This window comes from Urocitellus parryii, chromosome 4 (genome assembly GCF_045843805.1).
Source record: "Urocitellus parryii isolate mUroPar1 chromosome 4, mUroPar1.hap1, whole genome shotgun sequence".
Classification (NCBI taxonomy): domain Eukaryota; kingdom Metazoa; phylum Chordata; class Mammalia; order Rodentia; family Sciuridae; genus Urocitellus; species Urocitellus parryii.
In genome coordinates, this window is record NC_135534.1 from 16,739,440 (window position 1) to 16,752,479 (window position 13,040).

The 13,040-nt window shown below is 34.4% G+C and overlaps 2 protein-coding genes across 2 annotated transcripts; both read right to left on the minus strand.

Annotated features, from left to right (window-relative positions):
- Positions 1–210: 210 nt before the first annotated feature.
- On the minus strand, positions 211–1,155 carry LOC113176071 (olfactory receptor 5AL1-like). The gene has a single exon (XM_026380455.2). It carries the CDS (start codon positions 1,153–1,155, stop codon positions 211–213), a length of 945 nt encoding a protein of 314 aa, XP_026236240.1.
- Positions 1,156–6,064: 4,909 nt separating this feature from the next.
- On the minus strand, positions 6,065–7,021 carry LOC113176055 (olfactory receptor 8U9). Its single transcript, XM_026380440.2, has one exon. The coding sequence runs from the start codon at positions 7,019–7,021 to the stop codon at positions 6,065–6,067; it is 957 nt and encodes a 318-aa protein (XP_026236225.2).
- Positions 7,022–13,040: the final 6,019 nt, after the last annotated feature.

A 13,040-nucleotide genomic window follows, 5' to 3' on the forward strand; every position in this document is an offset into this window, starting at 1 on the left:
AAAATAATTATTAAAATCCTACTATGTACATACTATCTATGTCTAAATAATGTATACAGTAAGCTTCCATTCTAGAAAAACCAGGAAACTAAGTTACTGGTTATAGTAACCACAGACAAGAAGGTTTTCAGCACTCTGTGATCCCAAGCATATCTAGACTCACTAACTCTGGTGTTAACGATTTCTTCGTTCTTTCAATAACAACCTGGCTCATTTATGGCTACTCCAATGAACCTTATGTATAATCCTCTTTACAGAATTCTTTACCTCCTTATTCCTTAAGCTGTAAATCAAGGGATTCAGCATGGGGATCACTACTACATAGAAAACTGAAGCAAATTTGTCTGTATTCAGGGAATGGTTAGATTTGGGTTGTAAGTACATAAAAATGATTGTCCCATAGTACATGGTAATTGAAGATAAGTGAGAAGCACAGGTAGAAAAAACCTTATGTCTTCCTTTAGCTGAGTGCTTCTTCAGGATTGCAGACACAATGAACACGTAGGAGACGAGAACTATGAGCAGAGAGAAGCACACGTTGAAACCAGCCATGGTCAGCAACATCAACTCCTTGACTTGGGTGTCAGAACAAGCCAGTGGAATCAAGGGGATATCATCACAGAAGAACTGGTTGACCACGTTTGAGTCACAGAAAGACAAAATGAATGTGCTCACTGTCTGTGTAAGTCCCATGATGAATCCATAAATATATATGCTAGTAACTATTTGGAAACAGAGTTTCCTAGGCATGAGAATTATATAGCGCAAGGGATTACAGATAGCCACATATCTATCATAGGCCATGGCAGAGAGCAGGAAAACTTCACACACTGAAAATGTTACAAACAAACACACTTGAGCGGCACAGGCATAAAGGGATATGCTTTTAATTTCACATAAACAATTAGCCAGGGCATTTGGGGTCACAGAGGAGGTATAACAAAAATCAACAAAAGCCAGATGGCTGAGGAAAAAGTACATGGGTGATTGAAGCTGAGAACTGAATTGGATTAGAACAATCAATCCAAGATTACTTATGATACTCACTAAATAGATGATGAGAAGGATCACAAAAACAATGACCTGAAACTCAGGATCGTCTGTAAGTCCCAGGAGGATGAACTCAGTCACTGCTGAATGATTGTGTTTGGCCATTTAGCAGATATAGAAGTTTATGTAGTAAACCCCTCCAGAGCAAACCCTCTGAGTTATCTCAATTCTGTAGGAAATAATCCACATTGGTATCAGAACAGGAAAGACTCAAAAAGGTGTGCTATATTTACTCAAAGGAGAACTGTGATATGTACTCTCAATTACACTTGGATTTTCTGATTTGTGTGTGTGTGTGTGTGCGCGCATGCACGCACACACACAGACTACAAGTGTAGATAAGACTATATTAAACATAAGTCAAAGGAAATAAAAATGTGTGAAAGTTAGAATATGAGAAAATTTTTAACCATATAAAGAAAATACTTCAATGGCAACATATAAGGTCATAAGCCAAAATATTGACAGTATATCTCTAACCATACAGTTTGGGGGTATTTATAGAATATTCTTCTTCATGCATATCTACATGCTCTGAATATACTTTTATCAATATGCAGTATTTAGAAATTTTAGAGAAAAGTAAAAAATATAAGTACTATTTTGAAAAACATACATGCACATACCTAGACATATGCACAAACATATATTTACAATTTTCTTCTTAAGGATGAATAATATATATTTAGATAATTCAGAAGTCTTATTTTATCCTATATCTTTAAGTATCCAGTGACAAAGGGAAAATAATATACTATAGACTGTAGTTTATTTTATGCATATTGCTTTCTAGTAACCAGAAAGATGAGAAAATTTAAATTCTTTCTTTAAGCAGAACAGAGACATATAATTGTCATTATTTCTGCATTTTTTTTGAGTGCTAGAGATTAAATTTAGGGTCTCCCAATATGCTAAGTAAGTGCTCTACCACTGAGCTACACACCCAGGCCCATTCTTTCTTCTGTCTTCTTGGATAAACTTTACCTAAGCCCTATAGATGGACAAGGTAGATGCCCTGTTCATTAATTGATAGAATAACCATCCAATGTTTGGTTAAATCAATTAAGTCTCTAGAAGACCCTTACAGCCCAGATGATAACACTTTATCCCCAAACCCTTACCTACAGTCTATGAAAATCATGTGTGCTTTACCTAAAATTTCACAAGTTCCAAAATATTGGTTAATGTAGAAATTGATAACATGCACTCAAACACCTAAAAAGTGCTCAATTCACATTATTAATAGTAATGAAAATATTAGGAATTACTACTATCATCATCACTATTGTCATAAATTCAGTTTTGTTCTTAAAAAACTCTACTGCCTACTGCCATCTTTTAGTCACATGCCCGAAATCACTGTATTTCCAGAATAGTCATTTGGTTTGAAATTGCTCAGAAACTTATCTGTGATTCCTTACCCTGCTGGCTGTCAGTATTTTGGGGATTGCCATTCACATTCACTATTCACTTTTCTATGGAGCTCTTGCTTTGAAATTTATTTAACTACCCCAACATCTTCAAATTTTTCTTCTCTTTCTTTAGCTGTTCTATATTTGAGAACCCAAAATCTAGGAAGTTTTCAAATGGCCTTACTTACACTATGATATTTCTATTTATATAAAGTGAAAATTTCTGCCCCCATGTTAAAAAAGTACATACATTATACATATAAACAGTTGTTATTGGAAGTTTATGTAGTCTATTTAGTGTCTATACTATTTAGTGTCTCTTTCTTAGTTTAGTCAGAACAAACAGAGCCACTTATAGGTTATAGATTCATATAGATTTAAGGTATTTAAAAATCACAGTTAAGGCCTACAGTAATTTTGGAAGAAATAGAACAGTGAATATTAAGAAGGCTAAAGCTGTAACATCAAAGAAACTCATTTTAAGAATACAAACCTGACACACAGGTGTGATTGTGGAGAGATTTAAGAGATGGCTGTGTCCACCAAGTGGTAGATCTGCAGAAATATCAAATGTTCATGTCATCACTTTGGATGTCCGTATGCCCTACTCTGTGAAAACAACGGCTTTTGTTTTTTTCTGTGACTCCCAGATATAACACATTTCTTCCAATGACAGACTTTAACTCAGGAAAGGGATTTAGCAAGTCATCAATTCTCAACTCTAGCAGAAGTTGTGAAGTCAAAGTGACAACAGGGATTAGGGAAAGTCCTTCTTTTGCAATCCAGCACCAACACACATCCATCGGAAAAAAAATTCAGCATCCAAATAAATACACTAACAGCATCATGCTTCATTGCAATATGATATAATTCACTCTCATAAAAAAAACTCTCTCATTTTATCCACTCTGGGAGAGAAGCTGAACCACACTCTAGATTTCAAATCTTGAAAATCAAATGTTAGGATACGGGGTTAAATACTACTAACATACCTCATATTAGTTCATGATTGGGCCAGGTGAAGTTGAAATTATAACCTTAAATAGATGGAACAAACGTGAACATCAACTGCAATTTAATAATCCCAGAAGTTTCAGATGACCACTTCTTTGAAACTTCTGATTTGATTTAGTGGTCTTGGACATACTGAAATTAAACTTTAAAGGTGAAGAGAAAACGATGGCATTTGACTTGGGTGTCTGCTTATACCTTATTATTTTAATGCTGCTCTTACATATTTGCTGATTAATTCAAATACCACACAGTGTAAGCTGTATCCAGAGCAAAAGATGGCTCTGAAAACTAGCATTTCCTGCAGAATAAGCTACATGTGCAGCACAACACAGCAATTCTAGTAAAATCTAAAATTCCATGAAAGGTAGGGGTGTTTATAAAGCTTTGTAAAACCCTGGAAGGGAATTACAGTAGAGACTTATAATTTGGGGGGTAAGAGATAATTTCTTCACTGGATAATTATTTGTCTTTTGAGAATAAAGTTTCTGACTTTATTAGATCCTTGGAGAAACTGAACAGTTCACCCCAGGCTAGCTACCATGTTATCAGGACACCTGAGCTGCCCAGCCTGAGCTGGGTATTGTCTGAATCTCTATGCCTCGAAAATGGACATGCATAGCAGCTCTAGGATTTATTGGTATAGGGCTTGAGCTTATCCTATAGACAGAAATGACTTGCATAAGATTGTGACTCTGATTTACATGGTTAATAGCAATTATATCTATGAGGTTGTTGATCTATCTCTTCCTCCCCCCTTCCTTGCCTCCTCCCTCTTCCTTTCTGTTTTTGGATTCAATTTTAGTCATGTTCTATATTTTATGCTATACTCTGCTTCGATAAGCTTGATTTTGATTTTATATGCATATTTTTATTTTGCAATGCAGTCCATATTTATGAATATTGATAACTTCATTTTCCCTCTTCTATCTCTATATTTGTGCCTCTTTGGTACCCATATTGGTGCAAGAATTTGATACCAAAAATAAAGAGATAAGCATGAGTCACAAACTCAGAACTTTCTTCTGTGCGATTGAAAATGGTCAAATCAAACCAGGCGCGGTGGCACACGCCTGTAATCCCAGCGACTCGGGAAGCTGAGGTAGGAGGATCACAAATTCAAAGCCAGCCTCAGCAACTGTGAGGTGCTAAGCAACTCAGTGAGACCCTGTCTATAAATAAAATACAAAATAGGGTTGGGGATGTGACTCAGTGTTAGAGTGCCCCTGACTTCAATATCCCCCCAAAAGGTCAAATCATGATATTATATATATATCAAAGAGAGAAAACACATATATACGGTTATCAGTTGCTGTGTAATGTCATTCTTTTTGTAAATTGCTTATTCTAGGTCTTGTGAATTATAATTAATTATGTTGGGATTAGAATCCAGGATTTCTGGCTCATAGAAAAAAGGGAGATAATGTACAAACTCCCATCATAAACTTTTGATGTTGCTTATTTCTCAAAAAGATTAGACTGAGTAACAGTGTTCTCATTTAACTGATGTGAAAGTTGACTAATCCAGTATAATATATATGTACTACAATGATATGTTTGGAATCTATGCACCATCTTTGACTAGGAGGCATCGTCTCTATGCATAAGGCTGCCTTGCCCACTGGACATTGTGTTGTAATATACGCTCTAATAAATAATGACCAGGTCACCCAGACATAATTTTCCTAGGAGAACTACTTGTAATCCCAAGTACTGGTAAATGGTCTATGAACAAAACGATCTATAAACATAAAGGCTTTGTGTCAATCAACTGTGAGCATATTTGTTTAGAATTTGATTATCCCTTCCCCTGAAATGTAATTTGGGGGTAGACTGAAGTATAATTCTATCTCTGAATTATATCTTTTTAGATAATCTGGACAAAGAAACCTAACTGGTCTCTAGGCATAAGAAATCATCTCAATTAAAGAATTCCAGGATGTAAAAGGTCATGTTTGACCAGTGGTAAGGTAAGAGTAGAATGTTCCTTTTAACATGGACAAGTTGGCAGATGCAAACTAAATGGCAGTTTTATACTATCATGCATGGTTTCAAAAAATTAGTGCTCTAAGAAATGTATCACATTAGGATAATTTGATTTTCATATGGAAAGTTGTAATGCCGTCTTAGAATTTAAAACTGAGGATTGGTATAGAAGGGAATTCTGAACTTTTGTCTTTGCTATGACTATAGTTAGGTATATACTGATAGTTTTTATGTATTTTTCATTGGAAAACTGGCACAAATTCTTATGGACCAGAAAACTATAGTTCATACATTTTCCATTTGAAAAATGAGAGAAAGGGTATAAATTCTTACAGTTCTTTTTATACCTAAAGTCACAGTCTATGTGAAATTTTATAGGAATTTTGTTATAAAGTGAACAAAAATGATATCCCATCTACGTATGATATATTAAAGTGCACAAATGCATTCTACTGTCATGTATAACTAATTAAAACAAATAAAAAATTGAACAGATGTACATAAATTACTTAAGAAACAATCATGCCGATAGATTTTCAGTGCCAAAAAAAATTATAAAAAAGCAAACAGAAACACACTAAAAAGTTCACTTTTACTTATTCAAATCACTTTCTTAATTTCATAAACATAAAAGCCATTTTTCTCTTGAGGATTGTCTTCAGAGCCTCTTTGACCTCCTTGTTCCTGAGGCTGTAGATCAAGGGGTTCAACATGGGGATGATCACTGTGTAGAAGACGGAGGCCATTTTATCGGTGTCAAGGGAATGCTTAGAGCTGGGCTGTAGGTACATGAAGAACAGGGTCCCATAGAATATGGTCACTGCCAGCACGTGGGAGCCACACGTGGAGAAAGCTTTGCGTCTTCCCTCAGCTGAACGCATCCTCAGGATGGCAGAAATAATGTACGTGTAGGAGACGAAGACAGTCAGAAGGGAGGAAATAAACATGACACCAGCACAGACAAAGATCCACAGCTGTTTGAAGTGGGTGTCGGAGCAAGTGAGCCTGAGGAGGGGCATGTCATCACAGTAGAAATGGTTGATGGTGTTGGAGTGGCAGTAGCACAGGCGGAAGGTAAGGACCGCATGGAAGAGTGCAACCAGGAAGCTGTAGCTATAGGGGACGGCTACAAGTTGAACGCAGACTCCTGGGGACATGATCACCATATAGAGCAGAGGGCTACATATGGCCACATATCTGTCATAAGCCATGGAAGCCAGTAACAAGCACTCAGCCGTCATGAAGGCCAGGAAGCAGCCTAACTGTGCAGCACATGCACTGAAGGATATAACATTTTGCTGGTACAAGAAATTCCCAAGCATTTTGGGTGTTATGACAGAAGAGTAACAGAAATCAACAAAAGCCAGGTTGCTAAGGAAGAAGTACATGGGTGTGTTGAGTCTTGAATCTGTTCTAATGACCACGATCAAACCCAGGTTGCCGACTGCAGTGAAAAGATAGATGGATAAGAACGTCACAAAGAGGGGCATCTTCAGCTCCTGGCGATCCGTGAGGCCCACAAGAATGAACTCTGTCACTTGGGTGCAATTTTTCTGAGCCATGTGTCTTTGGAACATGTGGATGAAGAAAATGGAGAGTCTAATCAAGCTTAATATTTCTACATTTATTTAATATTCCAAAAAATAATTTAATACAAACATGATAGTATTTTAATATTGAAATCATTAGTATGCTTGAAGACTGACAGTGGAATGAAGATCAAAAGAAGATTTTTGTGAGAAACAAAATATTAATTGAATTTACAATTATATAAATACAATCCTCCAAATTGTATTTACAAGTTCAAGAGTTGATGGTTGGGAGTCAGTCTGCAGTGACTCATTCTTTATTTAAAGTACTTTGCATTGTCTTACTTAAAATTTAACATTAATCTTTCAAATATTTAAAAATATCACTGTATTAAGAAATGTTGATATTCGTATCATAAATGAATAAATCTATTCTAAGGGTGTCACTTAAGCCATCACACCTGAATCCCATATTGGAATTCTCTGTTTTTTTTTTATTCTAATTACATTTCTTACCACAAAGAGCTCACTATAGCTTTCTATGCATCTTCATAATATTGCAGAAGATTAACATGAAAGACACAAAAATAACCTCATTATAAAAATGATAGAAGTCTCTAATCGTTTAAGAAACTGAATTCAAACAGGTGGAGTTCAAACTCATGCTTGTAGACTCAGGAGTCTCTAAACCTTATCATTATATTCTCAATGTAGTTATCTTTCCTCAGCCAAGAGAATCCATAGAAGGCAGAAATAATGTACAGATAGGAGATAAAGACAATAAGAAGGGAGAAAATAGATATAATACCAACATAGGCAAAGACCTATAAATATTTGGAGCAATTGTCCATGTAAATTTATTCCACCAACACAGGACCAACATTGTTTGTTCACATGTTTCCTGATAGAGAGTTGCAAAGACATCTTTGTATGGGAAGTACCAATTTGCCAGGTACAAAGCAATGAATATCCACATGCCTTAAATATATTTTGCTTTACTAAAATAAAAAAGGCATTCGCTTTTTAATGGATTTACATCAATTTGTATGGGTCCTGTCATATCTTTAGTATTTACTTAAAAACATATATTAGTGCAGGTGCAGTTGCACGTGCCTATAATTCAAGAGGCTCAGGGGGCTGAGGCAGGAAGATTGCAAATTCAAAAATCATTTTTACATTCATTTTATTCCATTAGTATATTTGTTAAACTTTGTAATTATGAAATTTTATTAATTATAATAGCTTAACTTCATAACCACAGTTTATTACATAATTTGTTATTTTTTACCATGTATTATTGATATATCAGAAATTTGTCATACATTAAAGCAGGCATGTACCTCTCAGATTTTTATCTCCAAGACAAGAAGTATATACAATATGACTGGTAACACAGCAAGTAGTTATAACTTTACTTCTGCCATTAAGAGAATCTCTCTTCCTTCCTCTCCTCTTCTCACCTGCTCCTTCTCTCTCTCTTTCTCTCTCTTTGATTTACTCTCAGCATAAACATGACAAGCTGTAATACATGAACAAGTGTGTACTTAAGCAAAATAGTTATTTCCTTAACTTGCCTCCCCATGGCACCCTAGCAATTCATACTATTACTGATTTCACAGGTCTCTTGTGCATTTGATTTTCCATGGGTCTATTTAACTGGGGTAACTAAAAAGAAAGAACAATTTCACTTTATACAAGGTGGATTCTGCATTGTCCCACATATAGGAAGATGACGGCCGTGGAATGACAACGTCATGTTCATTAAACAGAATTTAATAGTGAATCAAAGTTCTTGTGGAGAATAGAGTGATCTAAACTTTAGCCTCCCTTGGGCACTACTGAAAGTTTAGGGGGAAAGAGTAGGGCCTTAGTAAGTTGAATATATCAGGTTGTTTTTCAAGAATAGTCTCTTGTAAAACTCTAAAAACCTCACAGTTTAATCCTTTAAAATAAGAGAGAGAGAGAGAGAGAGAGAGAGAGAGAGAGAGAGAGAGAGAGAGAGAGAGAGAGAGAGAAGCAGGACAGAGGGAAAAAGAAAAGAAAAACAGATAGTATACCATGGGCATTGATTTCATTGCATTTTGAGATGTCTGTTATCACTGTAGGAAGTTCCATGACTATGGAAACATTCACATGACCAAAAGCTGTCCCCATCAAAAGTATAATAAATTTCCTGCTACATATGTTAGCCCCCACTAACTGTCACAATGCTATGACTTTAATAAAGAATCTATAAAATTGACTTGTGACTGTTTTTAGTTTTGGTTGTGTTTTCAGTTTTGTTCTGTAATCTGGGACTCTAAAACTCAAGCTAACAATGCAGTTGTTTGATAAAATCTTGCCCCAAATATTGGGCAGAGGGAAGGGAGAGGAAAAGAGGGGCATGGGAATAGGAAAGACAGTGAAATAAGATGGACATCATTACCCTAGGTGCATGTAAGATTATACAAATAGTGTGATCCTATTTTGTGTACAATCAGAGAAGTGAAAAATTGTGTACAATGAATCAAAGAGCATTCTGCTGTCACTTATAACTGATTAGAACAAATAATTTATATATATATATATATATATATATATATATATATATATATATATAAATAACAAATAATTTATATATATATGACTTTTTAGCGTCACCACACAACACATCACAGACAACGACAAAAGACTAATGATACTGGAATAACCCAACTGATAACTGAGTTTTGATGTAGTTAGCTGCCATCATCTCTCTTTTTACTTAACAAATTCTTTGAAAAAACAATTATAAATAAAAGGCAAAACCCAAAATGCTCAGTTGCCCAACAGAGAATTCTTTGGACTAAAGATCACCTAACACATTTGTTTCTCCTTCCTTTTTTATTTGTCTGATCCTGTTGAACAGATGATGGTTCATGCCTTTTACCTCTGCTGTACTCTTTTTTCAACCACTATTAATTCTTTCTCATTTCTAATATTTAGGGTAAGATTTTATCAAAGAATTGCATCCTTAGCATATTGTTTTAAAAGGAATATCTTCACATTTTTCTTTGGACTATTTACAGTTGGAAAACAAATATCAATATAAAGTTTGGTTTAGGAGAGTGTATAAATACACACACACACACACACACACACACACACACACATATGGTTTCTTTGTACACAATTCCTAAATGTAATATCTTATATCCCCCTGCCACTGCATAAAAAAATTAAAAGCAATTTTGAAGAAAACATATATACTGCTTTATAAGCACAAGAAAAGAGAGTTGGTGTAAATACTGCACAAACAAAATAACTTGTATTTCCTATCTAATTTTGACTAATGGGTCTTGAAGCATATTTTTTTTGGTTATCTCAGAATGGTTTCAGATTGTAGAGTTTGTATTTATTGGCTCTAGAATGTTTATTAAGCATGTAATCCATGGAAAGCAGTCACTTTAAAATAGAATTCTAATTCATTTTTTATTCATACTAAAAAAAATGAGCTACATTCCATTTTGCCAACCTCACACATTTGTTTGTACCTAATGAGAGCAACGTTAACATGGAGGAAAAGATGGACCCATACATCTTGAGTATCCTATATTATAATTTGCATGTGAAAAAACAAAAATGCATCTTCATTTTAAAGAAACATTATTTTTAAAAAGGAATAGGCAATTATGCATTAGTGTCTGCTCAAACTGAAACTCTTGTCTTGACTAGAGGCATCTTGATCCATGATCCAATGCAAGAAACATGTGTTATAAACTGTCACAGAACATACAAAAAATATCTAAAAGATGATTATCTTGTAATATATATGATTACATAAATCCAGAAGAATTACCAGAATGCATTATTTTCTTTTATAAAAATATAATGTATGCTATTAAAATAGTCAGTGTTTTCACTTTTCAATAATGTTTCATAGAGATGATTTAGCACTCACTCCTTTTCCTCCCCAAGTCTTCCAAGTTTGCCACCAGCTTCACAAATGCAACACATATACTGCTTCTCCACAACCACCTCCCAGCAGCAAAAAATACCCTCAGCTCCTCAGGACAATTTCTTTAGTTATTTTTTAGATATTTTTATAGTGTCACTTTTTCTTAGACTTAGTACTTGCACCAATCATTTTATGCTATATTCTTGTTAAGAAAATACATGTTTCTGTGAGATAGAGAATGTGTGAATTTATCTTTGAGTGTGCACATATGCTTCTAAATATATGCATGCAGGTATGTCTACATACATATGCATATACATACACCAGGATTTGTTTTAAAACCAAGTATCTTTTACCACTAAATCAAAATCTTAAGAAATATAATTATCTTTGGAGTAAAGCATATGAAAGTTCTTTTCTATTTCTAGAACTTGTGGCACAGAAGTCACTATTCAGAAGATCCTCAGAAAATACTTCCTGAATTAGATTGGTCATCTATCCTGACTCTACACCAACAGGCTTTCCTTCCATCAGGTACAGTCTTACTTATACAATAGCCCATGATGTTTTATTTTTATCATAATTTTTTCTCTTCTTTTAGAGAAGCAATGTGGCATATCATTAAAAATATGAAGCTTGAGCTTTAATAATGGCAATGAAATGCAATGGTAGTTTGACAAAGATTTAAAATGCTCTTGGTTCTATATTAAATAGAGGTAAGCTCCCTCTTTACTATTAAGTAAATGGAAAGTTTCCCTCTGGGTTGACTCATGCTATTAGATCTATTGGAAGAAAAAGAGGATAAATATTCATCTAGTGTAGACATGAATATCACTTTTTTAGCATATATGCATATATGTATCTACTACTTTCTATAATGAGGACAACCACTCATGATAGGCTGATCAAAGAACAATGCTGTTGCTTACCATTACCTGAGATAGATAGGTGGTAAAAGATTTTGCAAGCCTAGTTTGTGTTTCTACAGATTTGTAAGTCCTCTTTTGAGTATAGCCACAATATGATTAATAACCATGATACACTCTGAGAATGCACCAGAAAGCAAATTTGCTATTGTGTGCAAATCTCAACAGTATTTGCACAAGCTAAAAAGGCTGCAACATCACGAGGTGTTACAAACTTATGGGGCCACCATTATACATGTGGTCCACTGTTGATTTGAACATTGTTATCTGGGTCATGGTTGTAATTGAGAAGCTAATTTACTGAAATTTCGTTTTCCATGTCTGGAGATAACCTGGTAAGACCACACTGTTTAACACCTATTTGAAGTTCAGTTTGCTACTTTGTTTTGTCTCAAAGGTAGAGTATGCATTATACTTGAAAAGGCATTTTATATGACCTTTTACAATATTGCCCATGTTAATTCCAGCCACATCTCTATCCTTCTGTCAAAACTAATACACAGGAATATAATGAAGACAATTATCTTGAAGTTCTCCAGTAGAATACAGTGTTACTTGTTCTCATATATTCTCTTCCTTATGAAAAACTGTACTTTATCCTTCTAGGCTTCTCTGATTTTCTATCCCCAGGCTTGGTTACCACCTTTCATCTTTGTGCTATGAAAACATTTTATGCAAACTTATTTACAATTCATCTTACACAAATGGGAGGCAGCTGTTTGCATATCTCTTCTTTTGACAGATTGTAGGCTCACAAGTGGAAATCATGACTTTTTCAATCATTTCCTACTGCAGCCCCTTCTAAGATATTTGGCAATGTAAAATTTTAGATTCATTTTTACAAAAACATTTCAATACCTAATGCCTCTTGTTCATAAATAATATAAATAATATCTTTATTTATATCAAAGTGAGATATTGATGATTTGTTTTGGGTACACTCTCTTCTCATCTGAGGAAAAATGTCTGTCTTTTGCAAAAGGGAGGACAGTTTTAACATAGATTTCAAACTAGTTGATTGAATTACTAATTTTCTAAATCATCTAATACATTATATCTTGGAATTCTGAAATATTTTTTCCAGTTCAAACTAAAAGGACATACATTTTATATAATAATGCATAAATATATAACTTAAACAAAAGTAGAGGAAATATTATTTAGCTTTATTTTAGAAAGAGTCACTTATTTATTTATTTTTTTACTGGGG

Bases quoted from the DNA above. Each gene is read 5' to 3' on its own strand.
- LOC113176071 (XM_026380455.2), bottom strand. From the start codon at position 1,155: ATGGCCAAACACAATCATTCAGCAGTGACTGAGTTCATCCTCCTGGGA.
- LOC113176055 (XM_026380440.2), bottom strand. From the start codon at position 7,021: ATGGCTCAGAAAAATTGCACCCAAGTGACAGAGTTCATTCTTGTGGGC.